Source organism: Dreissena polymorpha, chromosome 12, assembly GCF_020536995.1.
Source record: "Dreissena polymorpha isolate Duluth1 chromosome 12, UMN_Dpol_1.0, whole genome shotgun sequence".
Classification (NCBI taxonomy): Eukaryota; Metazoa; Mollusca; class Bivalvia; order Myida; family Dreissenidae; genus Dreissena; species Dreissena polymorpha.
In genome coordinates this window covers 28,168,744-28,195,857 of record NC_068366.1, presented here as the reverse complement: position 1 = coordinate 28,195,857, position 27,114 = coordinate 28,168,744, and the positions used below count along the sequence as shown (strand labels likewise).

General features: G+C 36.5%; 2 protein-coding genes across 6 annotated transcripts in view; one reads left to right on the top strand and one right to left on the bottom strand.

The window, feature by feature from the left end:
- The window catches only part of LOC127852831 (uncharacterized), a 34,447-nt gene extending 16,125 nt beyond the window's left edge, over positions 1-18,322 (bottom strand). Inside the window, exons 1-7 of one of the 2 annotated variants that reach the window (XM_052386825.1) lie at positions 18,182-18,322; positions 12,894-13,061; positions 10,654-11,241; positions 7,672-7,786; positions 5,862-5,946; positions 4,648-4,720; positions 462-592 (exon numbers count right to left, since the gene is read on the bottom strand). In XM_052386825.1, the coding sequence (XP_052242785.1) occupies positions 462-592; positions 4,648-4,720; positions 5,862-5,946; positions 7,672-7,786; positions 10,654-11,241; positions 12,894-13,061; positions 18,182-18,224 (1,203 nt within the window). In that variant the 5' untranslated portion in view covers positions 18,225-18,322. The remainder of the gene's footprint in view (positions 1-461; positions 593-4,647; positions 4,721-5,861; positions 5,947-7,671; positions 7,787-10,653; positions 11,242-12,893; positions 13,062-18,181) is intronic. The other variant, XM_052386826.1, reaches the window with a different exon arrangement.
- Positions 18,323-18,654: 332 nt separating this feature from the next.
- The window catches only part of LOC127854262 (peroxisomal targeting signal 2 receptor-like), a 49,577-nt gene continuing 41,117 nt past the window's right edge, over positions 18,655-27,114 (top strand). For 3 of the 4 annotated variants that reach the window (XR_008037003.1, XM_052389328.1, XM_052389329.1), the window contains exons 1-3: positions 18,655-18,878; positions 24,429-24,601; positions 25,522-25,557. Coding sequence is in view for 3 of the 4 variants with exons in the window: in XM_052389328.1 (XP_052245288.1) it covers positions 18,770-18,878; positions 24,429-24,601; positions 25,522-25,557 (318 nt within the window). In the remaining variant the exon portion in view is untranslated. The remainder of the gene's footprint in view (positions 18,879-24,428; positions 24,602-25,521; positions 25,558-27,114) is intronic. The other variant, XM_052389327.1, reaches the window with a different exon arrangement.

Genomic DNA, 27,114 nt, shown 5'->3' with positions numbered 1-27,114 from the left:
GCTTGTTCGGCCCGCCCGCCAGCCAGCCCGCCAGCCAGCCCGCCCGCATTCGCCAATCTAATAACCAGTTTTTTCCTTCGGAAAACCTGGTTAAAAAACTGTCAGTAGTAACATATCAACAGTAAGTAATTAAGGACATGTCAACAATAAAACTGAACTTCATCATTTGTTTGCACTAATAGTATAGACATATTCAAGGATACATATACATATTTCTTTTTATTATTTCCATATCTTTCAGACAAAGCCGATTTAAAAGATTCTTTGAGTACTCTTCTGTCTCTGTGAAGAGGTTGGTGAAGGTTCAGGCAAGGGAAATTCCTTGGGTTAAAACCCGCCAATCATTTTATGGGATATTGTTGACGCTAAAAAATGGAGAGTGAATGACCAAAATAGCCGTCTCTTGGGAACGAGGGTGAGCCAAAAAAGTTATTTTGTATATTAAAACACTAAAAATATACCGTTTCAAGAACTTCTTCCAATGACTTGCATGCAAACAAGGTCTCCTGTTCCTCAGCTGACAGTTTCCGGAGATTAGCACTCTCTTTAATTGCAGATTTGTCACCATGGCGTGAGCTGTGTTTTAAACCTCCTATAAGTAAAACATGTAAATTACATCAAAGTAGCCAATATGTGCTAATTTAGGAGATTTCTCAATATTGCATGTGCGCATTGATTTCAAATTTGATAAGGTCTTTCTACTCGTAATATTACCCAGCATACTACTTTATACGATCCTTAGTTACAAGCCAAAGTGACCTCGGTCTGGTGAATACCAAGTAGTAAACTTTTGCCAGAACTCCTAGTTTCAAAGGAACATTTTAAAATATATTGTTTTATTGTGTATATTGAACTTGTGACCCCCAGGGTGTCGCAAAATTTTACCCGTGGGTCATACTTAGAGAAAACTGTGTAGGTGACTACAATTCAATATTACATACCAAACATAACACCTTTGGCCATGTGATTTTAGAGAAAACAAGCAAATTCGTTGAATTGATATCCCCCGCCAAACTAGAGCTTTGTCACAGAAAAAGCATTTTTCAAGATACAAAGTGCCATAATTTGAAGATACAAAGTGCCATAACTCTGTTATTAACAGATAGTGTACAATGCCATTTGGCATGCATCATCCTCTTATCCATATATATACTCGTACCAAGTTTCAATGAAATCTGCCAAAGCACTTCCAAGATATGGCTCCGGACACAAAAGTGCCAGACGGACAGATGGACGGACAACGCTAAAACAAAATCCCTCCGCCTTTGGCGGGGGTTAATAAAACGTGTATATAAATGGTCATAATGTTACAGCAAGTCTAAGCTAACAAAGGGGCTTTACTTTTGTAATTCACATAGCATGATGAAAATCACACATGCACAACCTCATATTATAAGAAGCAGTTCGAGCAAGTTCAATGATGTACATGTATGTTGAAACAAGAGGGCCAAGATGGCCCTAGTTCGCTCACCTGAGAGGAGTCGGTTCATTCAATCTTTATCAAATGTCAAACTTGACCTAGATATTGTCCAGACAAACATTCTGGTCAAGTTTCTTCATTATTTGCGAGTCATGATCAATGTAGATTCATGATCCTAGGCGTAAGCATTCTTGAGTTATCATCCGGAAACCATTTTTCTAAGTTGAGTCACCGTGACCTTGACAGCCATTGTGTGAATACGTTTTTTGGCACTGTGACCTTGACCTAGTGACCTGATAATCAATAAGGGTCATCTGCGGGTCATGATCAATATACCTATGAAGTTTCATGAACCTAGGCATTAGCGTTCTTGAGTTATCATCCAGAATTCATTTTACTATTTCAGGTCACCGTGCCTTGATCTTTGACCTAGTGACCTGAAAATCAAAAGGGGTCATCTGCAAGTCATGATCAATGTACCTATGAAGTTTTATGATCCTAGGCCTAAGCATTCCTGAGTTATCATCCGGAAACCATTTTACTTTTTTGGGTTGTCGTGACCTTGACCTTTGATCTAGTGACCTGAAAATCAATAGGGGTTATCTGCGAGTCATGATCAATGTATCTATGAAGTTTCATGATCCTAGGCATAAGCCTTATTGAGTTATCATCGGGAAACCATTTTACTGCCTTGGGTCAGCATGACCTTGACCTTGACCTAGTGACCTGAAAATCAATAGGGGTCATCTGCGAGTCATGATCAATGTATCTATGAAGTTTCATGATCCTAGGCATAAGCGTTCTTGAGTTATCATCCGGAAATCATTTTACTATTTCGGGTCATCGTGACCTTGACCTTTGACCTAGTGACCTGAAAATCAATAGGGGTCATCTGCGAGTCATGATCAATGTACCTATGAAGTTTCATGATCCTTGGCATAAGCGCTCTTGAGTTATCATCCGGAAACCATCTGGTGGACGGATGGACCGACATGAGCAAAACAATATACCCCCTCTTCTTCGAAAGGAGGGGGGACATAATAAGAAAACTGCAGCACTCCCAGCAGCCATGTTATTCAACTGACCGGAACCATTTTTGAACTCAACTCTCATATCAAGGAAACAAATGTTCTGAGCAAATTTCATGAAAATTGGGCCAAAAATGTGACTTCTACTGTGTTCACATGTTTTCACTACATGTATATACATATAGTGAAAAATGCCCTGCCCACTGGCGGCCATGTTTTTTCACCAATCCCGACCATTTTCAAACTCGTCCGAGATATCAATAAAACCAATGTTTTGACCAACTTTCATGATGATTGGGCAAAAATTGTGACTTCTAGAGTGTTTACAAGGTTTCTCTATAGCCAAATAGGGAAAACTGCCACTATATACATACAGAGAAAAATGCCCCGCCCACGGTGGCCATGTTTTTTCACTGATCTCGACCATTTTCGAACTTGTCCGAGACATCAATTGAACCAATGTTTTGACCAACTTTCATGATAATTGGGCAAAAATTGTGACTTCTAGAGTGTTTACAAGGTTTCTCTATAGCCAAATAAGGAAAACTGTCCCGCCCACTGGCGGCCATGTTTTTCAACGGATCGAAACCACTTTTGAACCCAACCAAGATATCATTAAGACAAACATTTTGATTAAGTTACATGAAGATTGGGCATGAAATGTGACTTCTACAGTGTTTACAAGTTTTTCTTTTTTTAACCTAGTGACCTAGTTTTTGACCCGGCACAACCCAGTTTCGAACTCGGCCGAGATTTCATTGGGACAAAGCTTCTGACCAAGTTTCATGAAGATGGGACAAGAAATGTGGCCTCTAGAGTGTTTACAAGCAAATATTAACGGACGGATGGACAAACGACGGACAAAGACCGGTCACAAAAGCTCACCTGAGCAATCAGGTGAGCTAAAATGTAGGGCAAAACCTACGGACAAATTCAAAGAAGACACAACAACCATGGACATTACAGTGTACTTTCAAACAAGAGGTACAACAACCACGTGTGTGTTACATTGCAAGCTATGTCACTTTCTTGTGCAAAAAACATAAGCTGAGCGAATCATTTCAGATGCTGATGTATAACATGGATGTTGGCAGATGTATAACATGGATGTTGGCAGATGTATAACATGGATGTTGGCAGATGTATAACATGGATGTTGGCAGATGTATAACATGGATGTTGGCAGATGTATAACATGGATGTTGGCAGATGTATAACATGGATTTTGGCAGATGTATAACATGGATGTTGGCTAATGGTTGGCAGATGTATAACATGGATGTTGGCAGTTGTATAACATGGATGTTGGCAGATGTATAACATGGATGTTGGCAGATGTATAACATGGATGTTGGCAGATGTATAACATGGATGTTGGCAGATGTATAACATGGATGTTGGCAGATGTATAACATGGATGTTGGCAGATGTATAACATGGATGTTGGCAGATGTATAACATGGATGTTGGCAGATGTATAACATGGATGTTGGCAGATGTATAACATGGATGTTGGCAGATGTACAACATGGATGTTGGCAGATGTACAACATGGATGTTGGCAGATGTATAACATGGATGTTGACAGATGTATAACATGGATGTTGGCAGATGTATAACATGGATTTTGGCAGATGTATAACATGGATGTTGGCAGATGTATAACATGGATGTTGGCAGATGTATAACATGGATGTTGGCAGATGTACAACATGGATGTTGGCAGATGTATAACATGGATGTTGGCAGATGTATAACATGGATGTTGGCAGATGTACCAGCGATTTTCCTCCTTCTTTATAAAGTACCGGTAAACGGCACTTTCCCAATTACGAAAAAAATACAAATTTCCCAATTGCAGTCCTTAAATTCCCAATTGAAGTTAAAAAAAAATTAAAAAAAAATTTTTTTTGTTTTTTTTTGTTTTAAGCAACATTTAGTTAGTTTCCCTTTGCAGTTCTATAGCTTGAACCTAGGTTTATATAATATTGACAGCTTGAAAACACTTGGTTATCAATTTTAAAGTATTTGGGAGCAAAAAATCAAATACACCAATTTCCCAATTTGAGGTTTTCACGACTCGATTTTTCCCAATTTTGAGGTTTTCACGACTCAATTTTTCCCAATTGGACGGGTACGGGTACTTTTCCCAATTCGACAAGGAAAATCGCTGGATGTACAACATGGATGTTAGCTCACCAGAGACTAAGGAGTTACAGGTCTCTGCAATCTTCTCATGAAGTCGAGTGTCAGACAGAATTTGCTGGAAGAACTGAAATGGAAAAAGAAACAAGAGCTGTAAAATGGCAGCCCATTCAACTCTTGAATTACATCTTCAAAATGGTATCACTGGCAAATCTCTATTGACAAATGAACAGTCATGCATATAAAATCAACTATAGTTAAGAACAAGATGTTACTTCAATACACGCCTTTGTTGGATGCCTAGTCAATAAGGCATTGACATCCAAAATTAGGTCAATGTCAAAATGAGGTCAGCTGATTTTAGTGCACTTCGTGTTAAATGGAAATTCCAAACAGTCCATTTCAGTTGATCAAGACATTTTACCTTCAGAATTAGTCCAAAAATATGGGCAAAGTCAAGGTAAAAATGAGGTAATGCCTATGTTGGTGTCTTGAAAGTGTACACAGAAAAAATCAATGCTATTAAATATCATCTGTATTTTTAAAAACTAACGGACCACGCACCATGACAATCAAAGTTTAGAACAGCCATAACAGTGTCAAATACAAATCATATTTATTGGTCTGTTGCGTCTAACCAGATTACAGTGAATGTTGTAGTGGCAGCCATTGTGTGAATACGTTTTTTGTCACTGTGACCTTGACCTTTGACCTAGTGACCTGAAAATCAATAGGGTTCATCTGCCAGTCATGATCAATGTACCTATGAAGTTTCATGATCCTAGGCGTAAGAATCCTTGAGTTATCATCCGGAAACCATTTTACTGTTTAGAGTCACTGTGACCTTGACCTTTGACCTAGTGACCTGAAAATCAATAGGGGTCATCTGCCAGTCATTATCAATGTACCTATGAAGTTTCATGATCCTAGGCCTAAGCATTCTTGAGTTATCATCCGGAAACCATTTTACTGTTTCGAGTCACTGTGACCTTCACCTTTGACCTAGTGACCTGAAAATCAATAGGGGTCATCTGCCAGTCATGATCAATGTACCTATGAAGTTTCATGATCCTAGGCCTAAGCATTCTGAGTTATCATCCGGAAAACATCTGGTGGATCGACCGACAGACAGACCGACGGACATGTGCAAAACAATATATACCCCCTCTTCTTCGAAGGGGGGCATAATTAACATTTCAAGAGAATAAATAAGTACTATCCAAAATTGCTACTTGATTGAAGGATTTGACTTCTGCATGTTTACATACGGGTTGCGTGTCCACCTGCCTGTCTGCAGCAGCCTCTGCGCTCCGTGTATGGCCGTCACTGACACGCTTCCTAGGAGTCTTGGGCCTGGGATGACAAACAACACAATAAACAAGAGCTTTCACAATAGGATGACTTATGCCCCCTATAAACGCTTGCTAGAAGTTATGAGCTTTTTTTGAAACCTAACCGCAGATTTCGAAACCTAAGCGCAGATCCTAGAAGTTATGAGCATTTTTCAAAACCTAAACGCAAAGTGTGACAGACAGACAGACGGACGGACAGTCAAATCACTATATGCCCTTCTTCGGGGGCATCAAATGTGTCCATTTTCATCAAGTGAAATATACCTGGGTGAAGTCAAGAGACACCTCACATACCCACTATCAAATTAAATGCATTACTAACCATGAGCATTATTAGTTGTCATTTGTTGTATTTAAAAGATGGGTATGATAAGGTTTTGTAAAAATACCAGCTGATAAATGAAACAGATAATATGCATATGTATTGTCTGTTTCAAATATTAGCTGAAATAATTTGCAGCAACTGTACACACACAAACATGTATAGACCAACCATTTATATAGATGTTTATGTATACATAAAATAGACAAGATGATACATTTAACAAGAGGGCCTGAAAGGCCCAAAGTCGCTCACCTGAGATTCAAAGGAACTGATCTGTTCTGTGCAGCCCAAGATGTCATTAGAACGAATGTTCTTACCAACTTTCATGACTAGTGAAAACCCTGGCAGCCACGTTTTTCAACAGACCATAACCATTTTCATACACATCCAAGATATCATTTAAACAAATATTCTGACAAAGTTTCATGAAGATTCATGAAGCCACATAAGGACAAATGCCCCGCCCCCTGGAGGCCATGTTTTGCAATCAACTGGAACCATTTTCGAACTTGTCAGAGATATCATTGGGATAAATCTTCTGAGTCCTGACATAGTTTCATGATGATCGGACAATAAATGTGGCTTCTAGAGTGTTAACAAGGTTTAACTATAGCTATATTAGGAAAAATGCCACGCCCCCTTGGCTTCCATGTTTTTCCACCAACCGGAACCATTTTCGAACTCATCTAAGATATCATTGAGACAAATTGTAGGCCAAGTTTCATGATGATCCGACAATAAATGTGGCCTCTAGAGTGCATGAATGACCTGATCAGTTTTATCTACCTAAATTGCAATCCCTTAAATCCTGCAAGAACTGCGATCTAACTAATCTGTAGTGAAGTTGTTAGTTGTAGAAATAAACCTAGTGTTACAAGTGTTATTTTTCCAGCAAATTATAATGATATAATTACATCAAAAGTTATCATCAATATATATGAAGATGTTAAATAATGGTAGCATTAAATCAAATATAAATATTTCAATTTCATACCAACTGAATAAATTAATACTTTTAATTTAAGAGAATACGGATCAAGGAAAAAATGGGACTTGTGAATGTTTTTCTCCAACTGGACCTAGTGTATTTTATCCCATATTACCAAGTTTACACTTTTGGCGAGATATCATTTGGAAGAATGTCCTGACAAAGTTTCAAGAAAATTGGAAAACATGAGGCCTATTGAGTGTCCACAAAGTAACTGCCAATGACAAACCACATAGGTGATCATACAAGCAGCTAACATGGGCATGTTGTGGTAAGGTGGGCAAACATAGGTAGGATGCTACTCTCTTAAGCACATGTTACCTGACTCTTGTGCATCATAAACTTAGATCAGATTCATTGATGCTTAACCACGTAATATGGTGACCAACATGTATCAATTGAGGAACACTTACTTCTTTCTTCTTGGCGACTTGTTTGCCTCATTCTGCAGCAGTAGTTTGACAGGTGTAACCCATGCCTTGTCCAGAGGCAGCTCTGCCTTCTTAGGAGTAACATCTGGGGCCACTGCTAACAGACACCAATACATTATATCCAGAAAATGCATTATCTAACCCCCTGCAAATACACAATTCATGGAAGGAAAGTTATTAATTCTTGTTTAATGCATAAAAGGCTTATCTTTAATGATAAACCGCGATTCAGATTGGATCGGCCCATCAGCCAAGAGCTGATACATGTATATGATGTAAATGACCGAAGAAAATTAAATCTATTATGGCTATCAGGCCGACAAATGTACCTTTTGCCCCACAATGTGACAGTTATGTTTCTATAGCAAAGAAGTCTTTTGGACGATCAAACCTCTTCTACACTTGGGATGGTAAGAATTATATGCACAGGGAACATAGGCATGCTTGGAATCATTCAGACACTTGGCAAGTAATGTGCAGAATGATTTGCCTTCTATCAATTACAGTTATTCATTAAAGTTTTCATTCATTTGGCTTTTGGAAGCCAAATTTTTTAAGGGATCAATCTTTACACTGTAACAGCTTTATAGCAAACATAGATTTTTTAGGATATATTTGTGTATATATAGTATTCAATTTTATTGTAATTACATCAAACAAATTATAACTACAATTTATTTGATTGTGTTCTTCTGATTTTAATTATAATAAAGGGTTATTTTAAATAAGTCTTTCTAAAACAGTGGACTATTCGTACATAAAGCCAATCCCGAAATTTCATTTGTTCCCAGAATGGTCAGAAAAAGGCCTTTATGTCGATAATGACCTTCCAGTGCCTCATGTTTATTGAACAAATAGGAAAGCAGTAGCAAACTAAATTGTCGACATTTAAACTGGCTGGAACTGGATCAGGTGCATCAGTTTGGTGACTTTAATGAACGGTTGACAGCTAGACGATATTGAGTACATGTCTATTGGTTATGAAACTCGTACATTGCAAGGTCTGGGTTAACCCCTTTCCAACTTAAAAGCAAAGTGAAAATGGCCATGTGCAAACAGCATAAAATCAGAACAGACTGCGAGTAACTTGCAGTCTGTTCAGGTTTTATGCTGTTTGCTGCTCGTCAGTATCTAAGGTTTGGAGATGAAGCTTAACAAACTTGCATCTCGACCGAAAGGTCTTAAATTAAATATAAATTTCTAAGAGACTTCAAATGCGTGAAAATACGTATCTAAGTGGTAAAGGGTTAAATGACATGGCAGGAGTCATAGAAGGCAAGGGCGAATCCTCAGAAGGGCAGGGTGGGGCATCGTGACGGCAGGGCTGAGCTGGCTTTCATTTAGACCTAGCTGGGCCACTGTTTGTGGCTACTTATTTTAAGTTATTTTAAAATTGCATAAAGAAGGACAAATTTACAGTCTGGGTAAGATGGAATGCGCACATGTTAGAATACGATGAATCATGAGATTTGACCTTTTGATTAATGTTGTTGACTTTTAAACTCTTGTTTGTGCAAAAGGCAGGGGAGGGCTCTGATTCTTGGTGTGTTTATTTACAACGACTGCAGCATTGACGGCACTATGCCAAAAGATCTGGTAGGAGAAGTGACCCAAGGAGTGACCCCAGTCACTGGTCATACCCCTCTTAAAAAAGGGCAACCTCATGTTGTGCGAGAATAACCGCACCATCAGTCTAATCTGGCATCCCGGCAAAGTCATACTCATAGAGGACATGATGTATTTTATACTTTATAGAAGCAATCCTCATAGTGTCACAAAAAATAACGACAACAACAGAACTCTCCAAATAATTAAATCATTTTGCATTGCAATGCTTTATGATTTTCAGGTCTTTTAAATCGTCAAAAGATGCATATCATGGATATTTTAGAACATGGTAAATGTTCAGAATTACTGTTTCCTCACAAATATCATAACTACAAAGAAAATTGAGAATCTGAAACAATTTTTTTCAATTTTGTCAAATAACCACACTGTGTCAGTGGTTAAACGTGAAAAGGTTTCTTTCACAGCAAACTCCGGTAAATATTGACTATAAAAGTGTCCAAGACTTTCATAAACACATTTTTTTCTAAAGTATAAAATGAATTTCAGCATATGTGGCTATTTAAAGATTTGATGAAATATACCCACTGAACAAGCGTAATTCACTTGACGTGATGTGTGCATGTTTCTACAACAATCAATACGCCCACACTATCTGTGCAAATGACACTATGTTGTACATGCTGCATAATTTTCGCGCCCTTTTTATTGAGACAAATAACAACAGGAAATAAATTAGCACTGTGCATATGAAGCTAGATTTTGTTAACATCGCGTTCGGAAGTGTGTTTTGTATTACAATTGCGTTATCATTCTTGAGTGGGTTTCGGATAACACATTATTGTATGTTTATTGGAGATTTAAAAAAAACATTTAAAGCTGCGTAATGAATTCAACATAATAATTTGTTAAAACCCTTTACGTGTAGAATAAATGTTTTGACAGTATAATTCACGAAATGCACAATTTCCATGAGGATTAAAGCGAGCTGGCATCATCATACTTCTAATTAACTGGCCAAGATTTCTGAGGCAATAACATGTACATCACGAGTTGTTGGCATGATTTAACTACAGGTATTGCATGCCGAATACTGTCAATCATAAAGCGTGCGCTCTCATTGGTCAATATTGATTGACCAATACAATGACGCTTCGCATTTAGGCGGGCTTTAGTTGGGTAAAGCGATACATGTAATTGACAAAGAAATCGTGAATAGGTTTTCAAAGTTTTCAGCAAAGACGTTATTGCTTTGATCTTTAGAATAGCTAGTTGCAGAAACTGCAAAAATACATATATCGGAAAAGTTAAAGCGCCCCGCGGACTCTGATTTTGAAATTCAAGGACAGGGACCGTTAAATGACCTGTGGAAATCACTGTTTGGAAGTGCTTGTTTACCTATAGAAGTTGAAGTGTTGTCTGCAAGAGTGCAGGGTGCATTGTGGCTAGAGCTTTTCTTATCCAGACTGCCCTCATCATGGCTGCCCTCCTCATGGTTAGCCAATGACACTTCAGACCTGTCTAACGCACTCACAATACTAGGCGTTCTTACTATGGCAAAATTCTCAGCCGTTCTGCTAGAAGCACAGTGGTCATTATCAGTATCCACATTACCATTCAGTTCTAGAGTAGATGATGGGCATACAACATGATGACTTTTCAGACAAGAGTTTGTAGTTAAAGATTCCGCTGTAGAATCACAGTCATCATTCCAGGTTTTTAAGTCACTTGCAGATTTTGGTATTGGTGAAAAAAGAACTTTTTTAGACTGTGGAGTAGCTCTTATATTGCCATTATGTGGTGTCGTTTTGTCACTTCTTTCACCTGAAGGTGCCCTGCATTTGGAGAACGTCTGCCTTTCTGGCTGATTGGAAATGCTTTTCAAAGGTGAAACACTTGTTAATTTAGTCACATCATTGATCAGAAGGTGGTGTTCTTGAGCAAGACTGCACTGAATTGAAAGGTCCTGTTTCTCAAAGACTCTCTCTGCAAAGAAAGAAGGTAATTAAATTCACACATAAAAAACAATCTATAGAAAAAATCTATAGTTAAACAGCAGGAAACTGTGTCCTGCTAAGGCTGCTATTTGTTGGTTCCCCTTTCCTGCACCTCTAGGTTGATCAATATAAACATGAAGGACAAAGGCCTTTTGTCGCTCACCTGCAGCTGAAGGACACGAACTGTGCTGAGATTTTGTGAAGCACTTACATAACAAGCCAATATATCATATTCATAACAACAAATGTTCTGAGCAAGTGTCGTGATGTAGGGTTAAAATATGACATGTAGAGTGTTCCAAAAGTTACACTTAGGCAATTTACAGTACAGTCCACATGTTTTCCCCAATTTCCCTCCCTACTCCATGGGCACGCTTATGGAGGGAGATGAAGAACGTCCCGGATACGCAGAGTTTGCATGATTGGGGTCTCTGAGGTCACAAATTGGCAAATTGATAAGCTGGCGCGGAGGCCCTCGGCCTACTCGTATCCCCATTGCACATGTTGCTAGAAAAATGAGTAAAAATCTCTGACCCGGCCTCACCCAACCCCCATTACTTTTGACCCAGGGGTCAGATCAAAATTCCAATTAGTGCACTGTCGCACATATGCTCATAGCTACCATGTGTGTAAGTTTCAAGGTTCTAGTGCTAATAGTGTAGGAGGAGATAGTGGCCAGGACGGATGGACAGATGCCGGAGATTACCACATAATCCCCACGCTTTTCGAAAAGCGTGGGGACAACTATGCACAAACTTCAATACTCCACTTTGATTTGATTTTGACATGAACCACATGGTTGTTTCACTATACAAATCATTCAGATATTCATTGTGCTGATTCATTTGTAAATCCTGTAATTCATAACAACGTTCTTTGCAATGTAAGGACTTAATTTGCACAAACTCCACTATGACCTTGACCTATAAACAAGCTGTACTTGGTTGTTGCAGGCAACAAGTTGTCTTGATTTATTGATCATTGGTGCCAATTTACCGGGGCATTTTAAAATCCATCATGCACAACAAAATTATTTGAAATACACAACAAGAGCACCGCATAACAGGTGCCACGCTCGGCTGCGAAAGCTTGTCAGATTTTTTTTTTTTAGAGGTCACAGTGACCTTAAACTTTGACATAATGACACAAAAACGGGTGTGGCGTGTAGAACTCATCAAGGTGCATCTACATATGAAGTTTCAAAGTTTGATGTTAGAGGAAAATGTCATGGTTTTAGCATGGCGGACGACATGCTGGCTATGACAATACCTCGGATTTTCTCCGAAAACAGCCGAGCTAAAAATGTACTTTTTGTTTTTTTCACCATTTTGGGAATGGGGCCGGGTCCCTTTGAATTGGGAAATAGGTGTTGTTGTTTTTTTACAAACAAATGCTTAAAAAATGAGAAAAAAATGTTGCTCATAAAAAAAATAATTTTAACTACAACTGGGAATTTTTAGGTCCCATTTCATTTTGGGAAAAATATATACTTTTTTCCAATGGGAATGGTGGCCCCTGCCCCAATTTTGCGCACAAAAAACCACTGCTCGGCCTATAAGCAGCCAGTTGGACCCATGCCAGATAAAATGCAACAGAATCAGTCTTTACATTAACTTTTTTTGAATGAAAAGAACAGCCTACCACTCTGTTTCAGCTTTCCCCACTCATCCAAAATGGAGCCCAGTTGAGGAAGATGAGTAATCCTTGGAGTTCGTCCAGTCTTCACAAGCATGCAATACTCTTGCAGTAAAGAGCATTCTTCCATAAAACAATTGTATGTTTTAGTGTAACTATTCTCCTTCAAGTAACCTGAGGAAAGAAGATTCATAGTTCTGATTATTTAATTGAAATAAAAACAGTATAACAAAAAGACAATCGGCCATAAGGAACAAAACTAAACATTTAACATAAAAAATATATGACTAGTATTCAGAGATGTCAATTGTCCCAAATTAAAACAAGAGCACCGCATAACTTATGCCACGCTCAGCTGCGAAAGCTTGTCAGAATTTTTTGTGTTTTTTTTTAGAAGTCACAGTGACCTTGACCTTTGACCTAGTGACCCAAAACGGGTGTGGCGTGTAGAACTCATCAAGGTGCATCTACATGTGAAGTTTCAAAGTTGTAGGTGGAAGCACTTTGATTTAAGAGGCAATGTTAAGGTTTTTGTTAAAATTTTATATTAGAGGTCACAGTGACCTTGACCTTTGACCTAGTGACCCTAAAATGGGTGTGGCATGTAGAACTCATCAAGGTGCAACTACATATGAAGTTTCAAAGTTGTAGGTGGAAGCACTTTGATTTTAGAGCCTATGTTAAAGCTTGATATTAGAGGTCACAGTGACCTTGACCTTCGACCTAGTGACCCAAAAATGGGTGTGGGGTGTAGAACTCATCAAAGTGCATCTTCATATGAAATTTCATAGCTGTAGGTGGAAGCACTTTGATTTTAGAGCCAATGCTAAGGTTTTAGCACGACGCCCACGGCGCACGGCGAACGAGCTGGCTATGACAATAGCTCGGGTTTTCTCCCAAAACAGCCTCGCTAAAAAACAAGAGATGTGTTCGCCAGAAACACCATGCCCCCTATTGCGCCGCTTAGAAATTTAAATTATTTTTTGACCTTTGACCTTGAAGGATGACCTTGACCTTGAACTTCCACCACTCAAAATGTGCAGCTGCATGTGAACGCCGCATTGAAATAATTACTTTTTTGACCTTTGACCTTGAAGGATGACTTTGACCTCGAAGGATGACCTTGACCTTGAACTTCCAATGGTTTTTTTCCCCCACTTTTTGGGAAGATAGCCCATGGCTTTGGAATTGGCAATTTTATCGGCATTTTCATGAAATTGGGAAAATAAATTCATTAGCCTTTTTTTCCACACGAAAAGTTCACTGATTAGGAAAATACTAAATTTGATATAACTCTTTATAATCATTTAAATTAAAACAAGGGACAAAATTGTCACAAAACCAGGTTTTCATTGTGAAAAAAAAATCTGATAAAGGGAGAAAACTCAAACTGAACTTTTGAAATGACCAAAAAAAATTAACCCCCTTTGTAAGTTTTTTTTTTTTTTTTAAATCTATTTTTAGTCGTGGCGACCTTGACATTGGAGATATTGACGTGATTCTTTCGTGGGACACACCGTCCCATGATGGTGAACAAATGTGCCAAATGATTTTAAAATCTCACAATGAATGACATAGTTATGGCCAGGACAAGCTCATTTATGGCCATTTTTGACCTTTGAACTCAAAGTGTGACCTTGACCTTGGAGATATCGACGTAATTATTTCGCGCGACACACCGTCCAATGATGGTGAACAAATGTGCCAAATGATTTTAAAATCTGACGATGAACGACATAGTTATGGCTCGGACAAGCTCATTTATGGCCATTTTTGACCTTTGAACTCAAAGTGTGACCTTGACCTTGGAGATATCGACGTAATTATTTCGCGCGACACACCGTCCAATGATGGTGAACAAATGTGCCAAATGATTTTAAAATCTGACAATGAACGACATAGTTATGGCCTGGACAAGCTTATTCCGCCAGCCCGCCAGCCCGCCAGCCAGCCCGCCAGCCAGCCAGCCCGCCCGCATTCGCCAATCTAATAACCAGTTTTTTCCTTCGGAAAACCTGGTTAAAAACAAAATCATATAATACTTTGTTAGATGTAATTGAATTAAAATTGAGATAAAATACGCATAAGACACTTCTTTTTAAAAAAAAAGAAAAAAAAAAGATTTTTTTAAATTGGGAATTTTGCCACATTTTGGGAAAAAAGTATACTTTTTGGGATTGGGAACATAGCCGAATTTCGGCTTTAAAATTGGGCAAAAAAATCCCTGTTCCACCACTCAAAATATGCAGCTTCATGATAACACAGCTTTAAAAAAAAATATATTTTTTTTTACCTTTGACATTGAAGGATGACCTTGACCTTGAACTTTCACCACTCAAAATGTGCAGCTTAATGATAACGCCGCTTTGAAAAACAAGAAACCATCGGAGACGGGTGATGCTCCCCAAAGGTTTTTTTGTCACAATATTGCACTATATTTTCAGATAAAAGGAAACGTCTTGAGGGGCATAACTTTGGACAAAATAATATGATGGATGGTTTAGCAACTTAACATTTTCAAAGGGCCATAACTCTCTAAATAAATCATCTAACCAGAACCCACTAATAACACGCGCATCTCCTCAAGGTAGTTAAGCTTCCCATAAAGCTTCATCGAAGTCCAGTCAGTAGTTGACAGAGATTAACAACTTACTTCTGGTGGATTATAAGACTGATTTCAATGTGAATCAGGTAGTTTTAAATACTATTTACCTTGAGTTTGTATTAATACTTCAATTTGTTTACAAAACAAGCCAGAATAATCTAAAAGACCGGGAAATGTCATTCTGAATTTGAAAACACTTGAGCACATGGTACAGTACACTCCATGCGTTTTCCCCAAATTTCCCTCCATACTCCGCGGGGATTGACCTGGAGGGAGATTAAGAAAATCCCGCGAGACGCGGCGTTTGCATGATTTTGGACGCTGCGGTAAACGATCGGCAAAACTGATCATCCGACGCTGCGACCCTCGGCGTTGGCAACGCGGGGGGAAACTCCGCGTTTTACGAGATAACGATCAATTTAATTTTGTTTGACTTCCTGATTTTCAAATAAAATTACATTTATTACAAGTACATACATGTACATGTAGTATAATATTTACAATTAAAAAAAAACAACCAAGATAGATTGATCCCGACGTGGTTGTAGAAGTAGTTGTTGTATAGAAAACTCGTTGATTTACGACAAACAAAACGTCGTCTTTTAACTTATACTTACCAATTAATATAAACACAGTTTGCAACATTGTTTTTATTTTGATAATTTAATCCAAAGTTTTCATGTTAGCAGGTGATTTTCTATGCTGAACATGTAAACAAATGACCAAGGACCCTAAAAATCTCGCAAATCTGTGTGAATTGACAGTTTGACGTAATCAAAGAAAAGCCGCTTCCTGTCTAAAGGCATAATTAACTTACTCAAGTAAACACTTTCAACGAATGCATAAGGAATGGTTTTAATTGTCGGAACAAAGTTAATTCTCTGCTCGCTATGCATTTATTTTCTCTTTGAAGTTAGGTTATTCCATTGATTGCTAAAAGAAGGTGGTAACTATTGAGTTGATAGTTGCATTTAATATTCACAGTTGTATTCTTGTTGCGTCGACATTCAAAACAATGTTTACCGGTAATTATGGACCAAATCGGCAGAGTGACATTCACACATGTTAATCTCTTTTGTCAAAACACCGCAGACAGCAGACTACACAATAGGTCAGTAGACAAGCTTTGCGTGTTTTCATAACGTCAAACACTTAAAATCCAGTTCCGCCCAGATGTCTTCTTTAATCAGTTTACAGTACAATAACTGTTAAAATAATTACTCTACTAAAATACCGTAACAATAAAGATTCAGCGTGTTCGATTTGAAATTATTTTGGAGGAAATATCAACTTATTCGCGATATAATTTTGTTAAAAAATACCAAAGAAACTTTTAACCGAAATCAACCAAATTCAATGTTCTCTGCGCTACAAAGTTTGTATTAAAAAAATCAATACACGCGGCAGGAGTATACCTTGACCTTGTACATTGCAGCATAATTGTGCGCGCTTTTGTCGGGAAATATACATGATGACTGTATATTGGAAGCATTTGTAAACGTCGTGTTAACATTTAAACTCGTAGTGTGTTTCGGATTACTAATTATTATTCTCATTTGGAAATTTTACGGAACATTTATTATTGTCTTATATGTGTTATGATTTAAATATTAATTTGTAAAATGTCTTATATTCATTCATATTGTAGACGTACCTGTGAATTAAAAAACATAATTTTTATACGTAATAATTTTTTATATACAATTATCTTTTTTATACATGTACACAGGGATGTATAATAGATTATACATCCCTGATGTACATGTACTACAATTTTTAAAAAATTTATTATAACAATGTTTTGTTTTTTTTGGCATGCCCAGTAGCACACTGCTAACGCGGCGTTGCGCGGCGGTCACTGATAAGAACGGAAATTGTCTGCATTTACCGACTAGGCTAAAGTAATACACGCCGCGGGAATTAGTGAAAGCAGCGTAACGCCGAGCGTTTTATTGAGTTCACCTCGCTCTCTCAACGCTGCGTGAACACTCGCTGGCAGAAAAAAAGAACGGAGGGAGCGCGTTTTTTGGGGAAAACGCGTGGAGTGTACTGTATGTTACTAAAAATAGAAATAACATCATATGACTGTGAAATCTTGGGAGATTCGCATTTCAAGAAAGTCTGTCACATCGCTGTTTTTTTCGATATGTAAGAGCAGAATAGATAAATTTTAAATGTTTAATATAGTATTTTGTGAAAGAATATATCAGTTAAATGTGAAAAATGTCAATCTTTCCGATCAAGTGGTTGATTTGGGCCAATAACTGCATTTAAAAGCTGTTTCGGACCGGTCTTTGTTAACTGTCAACTTTTCGGGAATTTCTGGTTGACTTTCCTAATGGGGTTGGTCCATAACTATAAAGTTGCGCCTGTCAAAAATCATAAAAAGCGACATTTAAAGTTATGGTAGCCAGAACTAATTTATCAATATTGAGAATTTTTCAATCAACAGTGATTTGTTTATATAAAGAAAACTGCACAAAACGCAAAAATATTGCCTATATTCGTTCATATTCGCACTTTTCGTTCATATCCGCGGATATCAGTCATATACGCATTTTAGACGGACCGGTTTAACCAATTTTAACGATTAAATCAGTAAAATGTTTTGTCCAAATTATTTTCAACTAAGCTTTTGCCCGTAACATAGGTATCACCTATTATCAAATTATATCAAATTAAAACTTACTAAGTACCACTCTTGCAATATCCGATGGCAAATAAAAATCCATAATAGCGATTGGGCGTGAAATTAAGCAGATGACATATTTTATTTATTTATTTTTGCGATGGCGGGCATTTTGACACTTTACGGCATCTTGGGTGTCTTGTTTGAACCGATAGGGTTCAACCGGTATCGCAAAGGATGCGCTACACTCATGATGCAGTATGATATATTTATTATCGATAAAGATAATGATGATAGTATTTGCATTCGGTTAAAAAAAAGAAAAGAAAAGATTATATATAATTTATGTACTTTAGTATTTTTAAAACTACGATACTCACATATCTAGATCGTCACGAAGGCGCAAAAGAACAATCGATTACTCTAGGTCCCTGATTAGTCTTGTCATTTTTGCTAGTTTTATTCATTTGAGAAACAAATGAAATATAAGCATTGAGGCATGCACTAAATTGCTCGATAGCACACTTAAAATTGGCATTCCCTTAATTTACGACATCCGGGGTCAAAGGTTGTGTTTATGTTTCGGTCACGGACTATCTTGTTTTAAACTAAACCCCTCTTGGTTAGAAAAATGTTAATAAGTTCACAATGAAAGTCACATTTAAAACAAACAACCGGCATGGGTATTCTGTTAAATTTTCGCCATATTTTGAAACACGATTCGCTTGCTGTACATCACAAAATTTTGGCATTGCAGGTATATACTGGGGTAGCAGGTAGTCTGGTTTCCGGACGTTTCACCCCCAAGACGTTTCCTCCCCTAGACGTTTCTCCCCCAAGACGTTTCCTCCCCAGACGTTTCCCCCCCCCCCCCCCACTTTGGTTTAAGTGCAGACGTTTCCCCCCCCCCCCCCCCCCCCCCCCCCCCAATAAATGTATGATTGTTTGGTTGAAGTTTATTCTTGATTTATTATCAAAATAATTATTTTGTTTATGAAGTTTTCAATTAACTTTATTTATGAAGCAGCTTGTTTGATTATTTTTTTGGTTTAACTGTGAATGGAATGCATGTAAATCATTAGTGTTGAGGAACTGTAGTTGTTTGTTGTTTTTAATCCAATTAATCCAATTAAATAGGGTCAATTGGTGAATTGATTAAATGGTTAAATCACATTTATATTAATTTCAAAACTGTTTTCCTTGTAACAGTTAAATATGATAAATAAATAAACTATATAATTGTCAACAATTTTATTTTTTTTCATGCATTTATATGTATGTATATAATAAAATGATTGGATGTCACTGATATTTTAATTTTTACTAATAACTAGTTCAGACTATTTCATAAAATTGTATACTGTTAAACAAACTAATTGTATATTATATAGTACACTGTGTTGTATGAGAAATGGTGCTGAAAATATAATACGATGTAATAATTGGATTATCAAAGTACGAGACTTACTTCAAAACACTGGTTTTAAAGATGTTTGGATGTACTCAGAATCAGTAAATGCAAATGTATTTATTCCTATATTTAAAAATAGACTAATTGATATGTACATAGGTTTGTGGCTAAATGATTTAAACGGTAAAAGTTCATTTACCTTATACAAAGAATTGAAACATCGAATTGAACTATCTGATAACCTTAACATAATCCAAAACTTTAATTTAAGAAAATACATATCAAAATTAAGACTTTCGTCCCACATGTTAAAAATTGAATCTGGGAGACATACAAATATTTCTAAAAACGAACGCAAATGTAATATATGTAACTCAAATGATATTAAAGACGAATACCATTTTGTAATTGTATGTCCTCTTTATACAGATATAAGGAAAATGTATATTGACAAATTCTATTATAACCGACCTAGTATGCATAAATTTATTCTTTTGTTAACAAATATTAAAAACCAAAGTCCTAAATAAACTCGCGATATATTGTAAAAATGCTTTTAAAATGAGAACTGATATATTGAATGCAAACGTTGAGTAATTCGATGGCCTGAGTGCATTTTAACACCTTTTTATGTACTAGTTTGGTCACTTTTGCATTACTATGCATGTGCTTATTGCTTATATATTGTCAGTTGTGTATATGTAACGATGAACTGTAAATGTTATATGAATAAACTTTCTGTTCTGTTCTGTTCTGTTCTATATTTAAAACTATCAATTAAGTCAAATCAAATCTATTCATTAATAATATTTAATACAGTGATAAACTATTTAAAAACGTTTTTTGCATAATAATGTGCTAATCTCATCTTATCCCCCTGTCACATAATCTCATCAATGCTGATTAAAAGGCCTGTATATTGCACCCATAATCTAGCTGTTATCTTGTGTACTACACTTGCTAATCTTATCAATGCTTGTTTATTGCACCCTTAGTGCCTAATATCTTGTATAATGGTAGGTGTGGTTGTTATTTAATATTAGCCAAATGATGAAAATGCTGTCACATTTTTTTGGCTACAAATTAAATTAATTTTTAAATTGGAAGGTAAATGGTATTAATAAAGATCTATGACACACTGATAGTTATTTATCAAAATTATTTTTGAGAACTACAATTCAATACTTGCTGTAATAAATTATAATTTTAATGTCATATAACAACTTTATTTACTCAAAATAAAAATCTAAATATGTTATAGTTATTATTCATTCTTAAAAATCATAACTTATGGCTTATCTTCATTATAACACTGCATTATGTGAATTGGGAATATATTTTAATTAGTCAGGACTCAACTAACATCGTTTTTTTACACATAAAATGCACTCAATTAATATACTAATACTTTATTTTCAATTTATTACAAATAACTACTGCTAATATACATTTACATATTATGCAGACGTTTCACCCCCATTTTGGGGGTGAAATGTCTGGGGAGGAAACGTCTTGGGGGAGAAACGTCTGCCACCCGGTAGTCTCATTTATAAGACGCGCAAAGAATTTAGAGATACTTTTTATATGGGCTAAATTCTTTGCTCCAAATATTACCCATATAAAAAGTAGCTTAATATTTAAGAGCGTCAAAAATTTGGACTAGGGTAGCAGGCTCTATCGGACCCAAGCTCTTTCGGCCCAGACCGAAATTTCAGGCTCTTTCGGACCCAAATCGACCTGGCTCATTCGGCCCTATATTTTATTACACCTATTTACAGTGGGTGTATGATTGAATAAAGTTGTTTAAAATTATATATTGTGCTGTCGGTTTGTTCCTTTGTATTGCTTTTGATTATTAATGATTAAATGAAGTTTTTTAATTGCAAACCATTATCGTTTTACAAACTGTTACCAATGTATGTAATTGTTTTAATTGTTCAATTGTGCCGGCTTTTAATTGCATTGATTGTCGGTTTGTTTGTTAAATATTGCGTTTGATTAAAGGTGTAAATGATGAGTATTTGTTTGATATGGTGGGGCTCTGGTGTAGTCCGAGTAATTGTACTAAGAAGGGACCATTAACAATCTCTGATTTTGCTTTCCTTCAGCATCCAGTGTAATAACGTCTATTTTTATATGTGTATAGATGTCAATGCTTTTGATCTTTATCTGATATGTGATAATTCATATTAAACAGGTATTTCGTTTCACATAATATATAACTTGTTTTGACAGTGTAGGCCATTACAGTAGTTGCAATAATCGGATTCTCAGTGACCAACGCTTTGGTTCCCTTTTTATCCTCTGCCAATGGCGGCGGGATATAAAATTGGCTTGTCCCTCAGTCCCTCTGTCTGTCCGTCCGTACGTCAAAATGTATGTGGTGGAGGATATCAATTCAACGAATTTGCTTGTTTTTAATATTTTACTTTACTGCATATAATTGATCATTCTCTTCCCATGATTTTTTGTATTGTAATATACAACTTTAGTTATCTAAAACTTCCTGCTTGTCTATTTGTTTAATCAATCATTTTGTATCACTCCTTTTGTATGTAAATTATTTATTCTGTTTGCTTTCAAAATGTGTCATGTTGCACCCATTTGCTCCATAGGCGTAATATTTCTACACCCAGCTGTCAATCCCTTATTAAAAAGCTCTGTCTGTGTTGATTGTTTTGAGAAGTTTGTGTCTTTATACACTATCTGTCTGTCTGTGTGTCTGTCGGTCTGTCCGTCCCTCTGTCTGTCCTGTCTAACTTCCCTTGCGGGTATTATTGACAGGTGCGCAGTCAGTGCAGATAAGTGTTAAAAGTGAAAAAGTGAGAAAGATAAAAGTATGTTAGATTTATTATAAATTGAAGTGATTTAAGGTTAAAAACTGATAAAAACACGTCTCCTGGAGTTCAAGGGGCAGAAGGGGAAAGCAGAGACTGCTTAAACCCTTCAAGATCAGGATGTAAAACTGTAGTGGCAGGAAGTTTGTTCCACATCACAATATCACTTGGGAAAAATGAAAACTCATTGATGATTGATGAGTTTCTATGAATGTATGCAGCGATTTATTAAAACACATCAAAGATGTATCCTTCAAAACTCTTAGGTAGATTCCTTTTGGCATTTTTTTTTCTCAACCAAATCATTATGTTGTCAGTGGTCCCACTGGATCAGAAGGAGCTTTGTTGATCTTACATTCACATGCATATTTCGTCAACATATTTCTTTATTAAGTGACTTTTGTCACTGCTTTTACTGGTGGTGTTACTGGTGTATAATTAAAGATAATAGTTATACTATGTCAAAAACTAGGTCACTAGGTTGAAAGGAAGAACAAAATCCTATTATTAAACTTTATTAGTAATATTTTTGCCTTTAGTCTTTAAACTTGCTCAAAACATGTTTTCTGTGATGATGATGATGATGATGATGATGATGATGATGATGATGATGATGATGATGATGATGATGATGATGATGATGATGATGATGACGGGTCCCTGGTTTAGTTTTAAAATGGTAATGACCAAGGTTTATGATCATTATAATGAAGGGGTCCAGTTTTTCAATTACCGGGAATTCCTGGCCACATGGAAATTTGTGAACACACTAGATGCTACCACATAATTTTTCCAACCAACAGAAAACTGTCCCATACTATTTTGTCAAAATTAATTACTGCAAAATCATTTATATTCATCAGCGCAAACTCTAATGGTAAAACAACAATCATTTTGAAGTGTAAATTGGTGTATTTCTGATTTTTTTTAAATAACTACTTTTTAATTTGTCTTATCTGATGTGATTGTAACAAGTGTGTGCGATAAATCGTGGCAAGGTAGTGACTACAAGAGGGGGACCTTTTGAGCATATGTATAACTAGTTCATTGTTGTGACAAAACAAAACAATACATGTCAATGTGTTTTTATTTTCCTCTTAAACGCACAGAAACTCATTAAATCATGTGTTAACAGTGTTTAAACCACCACGTGTTGGCTGATCAAAATACAATACACCCACTGTGTATGAATGGCGTTTTACAATTAGCGCTAATCCTTACTTATCTACCTATTAAAAGGAATCAATACAGCTTTACTTCATTAGCGTTTTTTAAGAAATGTGAAGTGTCATCATAGTACACATTGTAATGAACTTTCTTAAGTTTAGTGTTTAGATTGTGAAACTAACACATAATGTGTGGATTACATATAATTGTCTTTTTTGCCTACGTTAATTTTTGTTTTTATGTCCCAGAAGGAGGGCATATAGTGATCGGACCATCCATCTGTCCGTCTGTCTGTCTTTCCGTCACACTTTGCATTTAGGTTTGGCATTTAGGTTTCGAAAAATGCTCATAACTTCTATGTTGCTTCAGATAGCAACTTGATGTTTGGCATGCATGTGTATCTCATGGAGCTGCACATTTTGAGTGATGGGTCAAGGCCAAGGTCATCCTTCAAGGTCAAATGTCAAATATATGGCTTCAAAGCGGCGCTGAAGGGGGCATTGTGTTTCTGACAAACACATCTCTTGTTTTAATGAAATATTGGGAATAATGGTTTGTCAGTAACTTTAACTTGTGAATCAGTTGACCCATAGTACTAGTATTACACGAATAATAATGATTTTGAAGTATTTCTTTCACAAATTCTAAACTTGGTTTTAGTTTTAGCTACATTGTTGTTAGTGGTCAACACATATTTCAACAAAAACAACAAAATATTATGTGACTGCTTTAACACTAAATTTTGAAAAGCCATCATACATGTACCTTTAACTCAGGTTAGTGCCCTGTAGTCGTTGTTGTTTTTTTTATTACCAATAAATCAAGTGTTAAGTAATTGTTGTTTAACGTTTGGTTAACTTAATCAAGAATAGTACATGGTTAATTGTTTCAGGTCAGGGTACACTGTATGTGTGTGATGTAAACCCGGCTGGTGTGCAGCCTCTCCATGTCTATGACTGGAAGGATGCATTGTTTGACGTGACATGGGCCGAGAACAATGAGCATGTCCTCATTGCTGCTGCTGGGGATGGAGCATTGTTACTCTATGACACAAACAATCCTAAGGTATACACGATGTTGCAATAATCTGAGACCTGTTTTGCTCCTCTTGACTGGCATTTTGTCAAGAGTAAAAATGGCTCACATGACTGCTGAATGCTCTACTTGCGGTGTTTGACAAGTGTGCCCATATGAACATTGTAGTAAAAATACGAGTTGCTTTAAATGCCATCAACTTAAATAAACTTTAACAAGCCTGGATCAATTAATGGCAAAGAGTGTTTTTTATCATGGAAGCTTTAGCTTAGAAGGTCAAATAGTTACAAAATTCGGAATCACTTAATGCCAAACTTATGACTTAACTGTGTTTTTCTTCACCACTTTGATAATGGTACTGGTACCTGCCAAATTGGTCAAATTAAAGGCGTTTTCATCCAAATTGGAAAATATATTAATTATGCTGAACACTATTAAGTCACCATTGTCAGATACAATGCATATATAATGTTTCATATTTTGCAGGTTTATTCCACGTTTATATGATAACAAAGTTGACAAACTTTACAATGATCTATTGCCCTGTAAGACTATGAGCTGGGTGCATGTTACTATGCATCTGAAATGACATTACACTAACAAATAACAACGTTTCAAAGTATTGAATATTTGCAATATGTAAGAAATATTTTTTTTCCAATGATAGAGAATACTATGTCAGACATTTAAAGTTTATGATCAAATTTCTGTGTGTGTGTTTGGATCATCCCTAGAACATAGGATCCTCTTTGCAAGGGAAGTTATTGGTGCAAAGAATTAAATTGTATGCGTATTTCAAAAATGAAATCCAATGTGTTGTGTGTCAAATGGTGTTTGATAAGCCAGACTCCAGGACATAATTGGTAATTGGTATTATAACAAAGATGATTTTGTATGAGAATTCACTTATATGCAAGCATTACTGAAAATGTTCATTGTCTCATTTTCAGGGCCCTCTGAGAGTGTATCAAGAACACAGCAAAGAGGTCATTATAAACAAGTGTCAGTTGTACTTAATATTTTATTTTGTAAAATGATGTCAAAGAAGAAAACCTTTTGAAATTGTAATGATAAAATACTTACATATATGTATTTGAAAAAAAAGGATTATACACAGTTGCTAAGTTTTAAACCTATCTATTTTAGCTCAATTGCATCAAAAGCCTAAGGCTTATATAAACGCTATCGAGTCCGTTTCCTGGGCCTAGAACCAGTACTTGGTGTCTTTGGGGGAGATCTAAAGAACGCTCCCATGGCTGGGATGGAACCTGTGACCTCACAGTCGCTAGACGGACACCATATCCATTACACCACGGTGACCTCACAGTTGCTAAGCTGAGAAAATGTACTAATAATCTGGAATGCTTCTTATTGTCAACAATTATTTGTGCTTTTCCATGACAAAACCTGTATTAGTGACAAACAAATCGAATTTTGGTATTAAGAGTTTATTATTGTACATTTCATTTGAAGTCATAAGGTTTGTAACAAAGTGGTAGATGCCTCAGTGAAACATTGCAAAATGTTCAAAAAGGATGTTGACTTCATAGAATTTGTTATTGGATTCTCACACGCCCATCACGTTAACATAATGCTAATGTAAGTGTCATTAACCATATATACTGTTTAATCTCAGTAATGTCAAAATGTTATCATAATAAAACGTAAATTTATTAGTTCATAGGAGCAGTACTTCAAGAATTCCTTAATGAAGTGCATTTAGTGTCCATAGAAAGCCAAACTGTCAATCTGTAAGTGGTGGACGTGTGATGTCCTGAAAGTAGGGTCTCACAAATAGCCTTATGGGCGTGTAGAGAAATTCCAAATATGTAAGGGCCATTCTTGGTTTTCTCCTAGTATTGCCATATCAGGTGGTTCAGCCCAGTATAGCTGTATTTGGGCGGTCCAGGATTTGTCACCTTCCATTAATGTCTTATGTCACCCATGCCTATTGGCCAATATCAAACACCAATCAACATGTATTTGCACATACTTCAGGGCCATAGATTCAAACATGGCAAAATCCTGTCAGCCTGTCGGGCATTGCCGAAAAACATTTTAAAAGGCTTAAGATGAAATGCAAGATCGTCTGACATACTGTTTGGAAATTTTGTTGCTTCAAAAGATTGTAACCCTCTTGCAGTTTTCACTGCAACATTATTTTGTGCTTACAGGTTCATGATATTTCCGGAAACCAAAAGATAATTTTCGTCAAATTTTGTAACAACCGTCAGTAGTACACTTCAATATCAATAAATTGCAAGAGTGATTGAAATATTAACGGAATTTCTCATGTTGTTGCAGAACGACATCGTAATTATACCCCCACAAACAAAGTTTTGGGGGGTATATAGGGGTGAGCTTGTCTGTTGGTCGGTCGGTCTGTCGATCTGTCGGTCGGTCCGTATTAAGTGTCTGCTCTCTAATTCAAGTTGTTTTCATCCGATCTTCACCAAACTTGGTCAGAAGTTGTATCTAGATGATGTCTAGGTCAAGTTTGAATATGGGTCATGCCAAGTCAAAAACTAGGTCACTGGGTCACT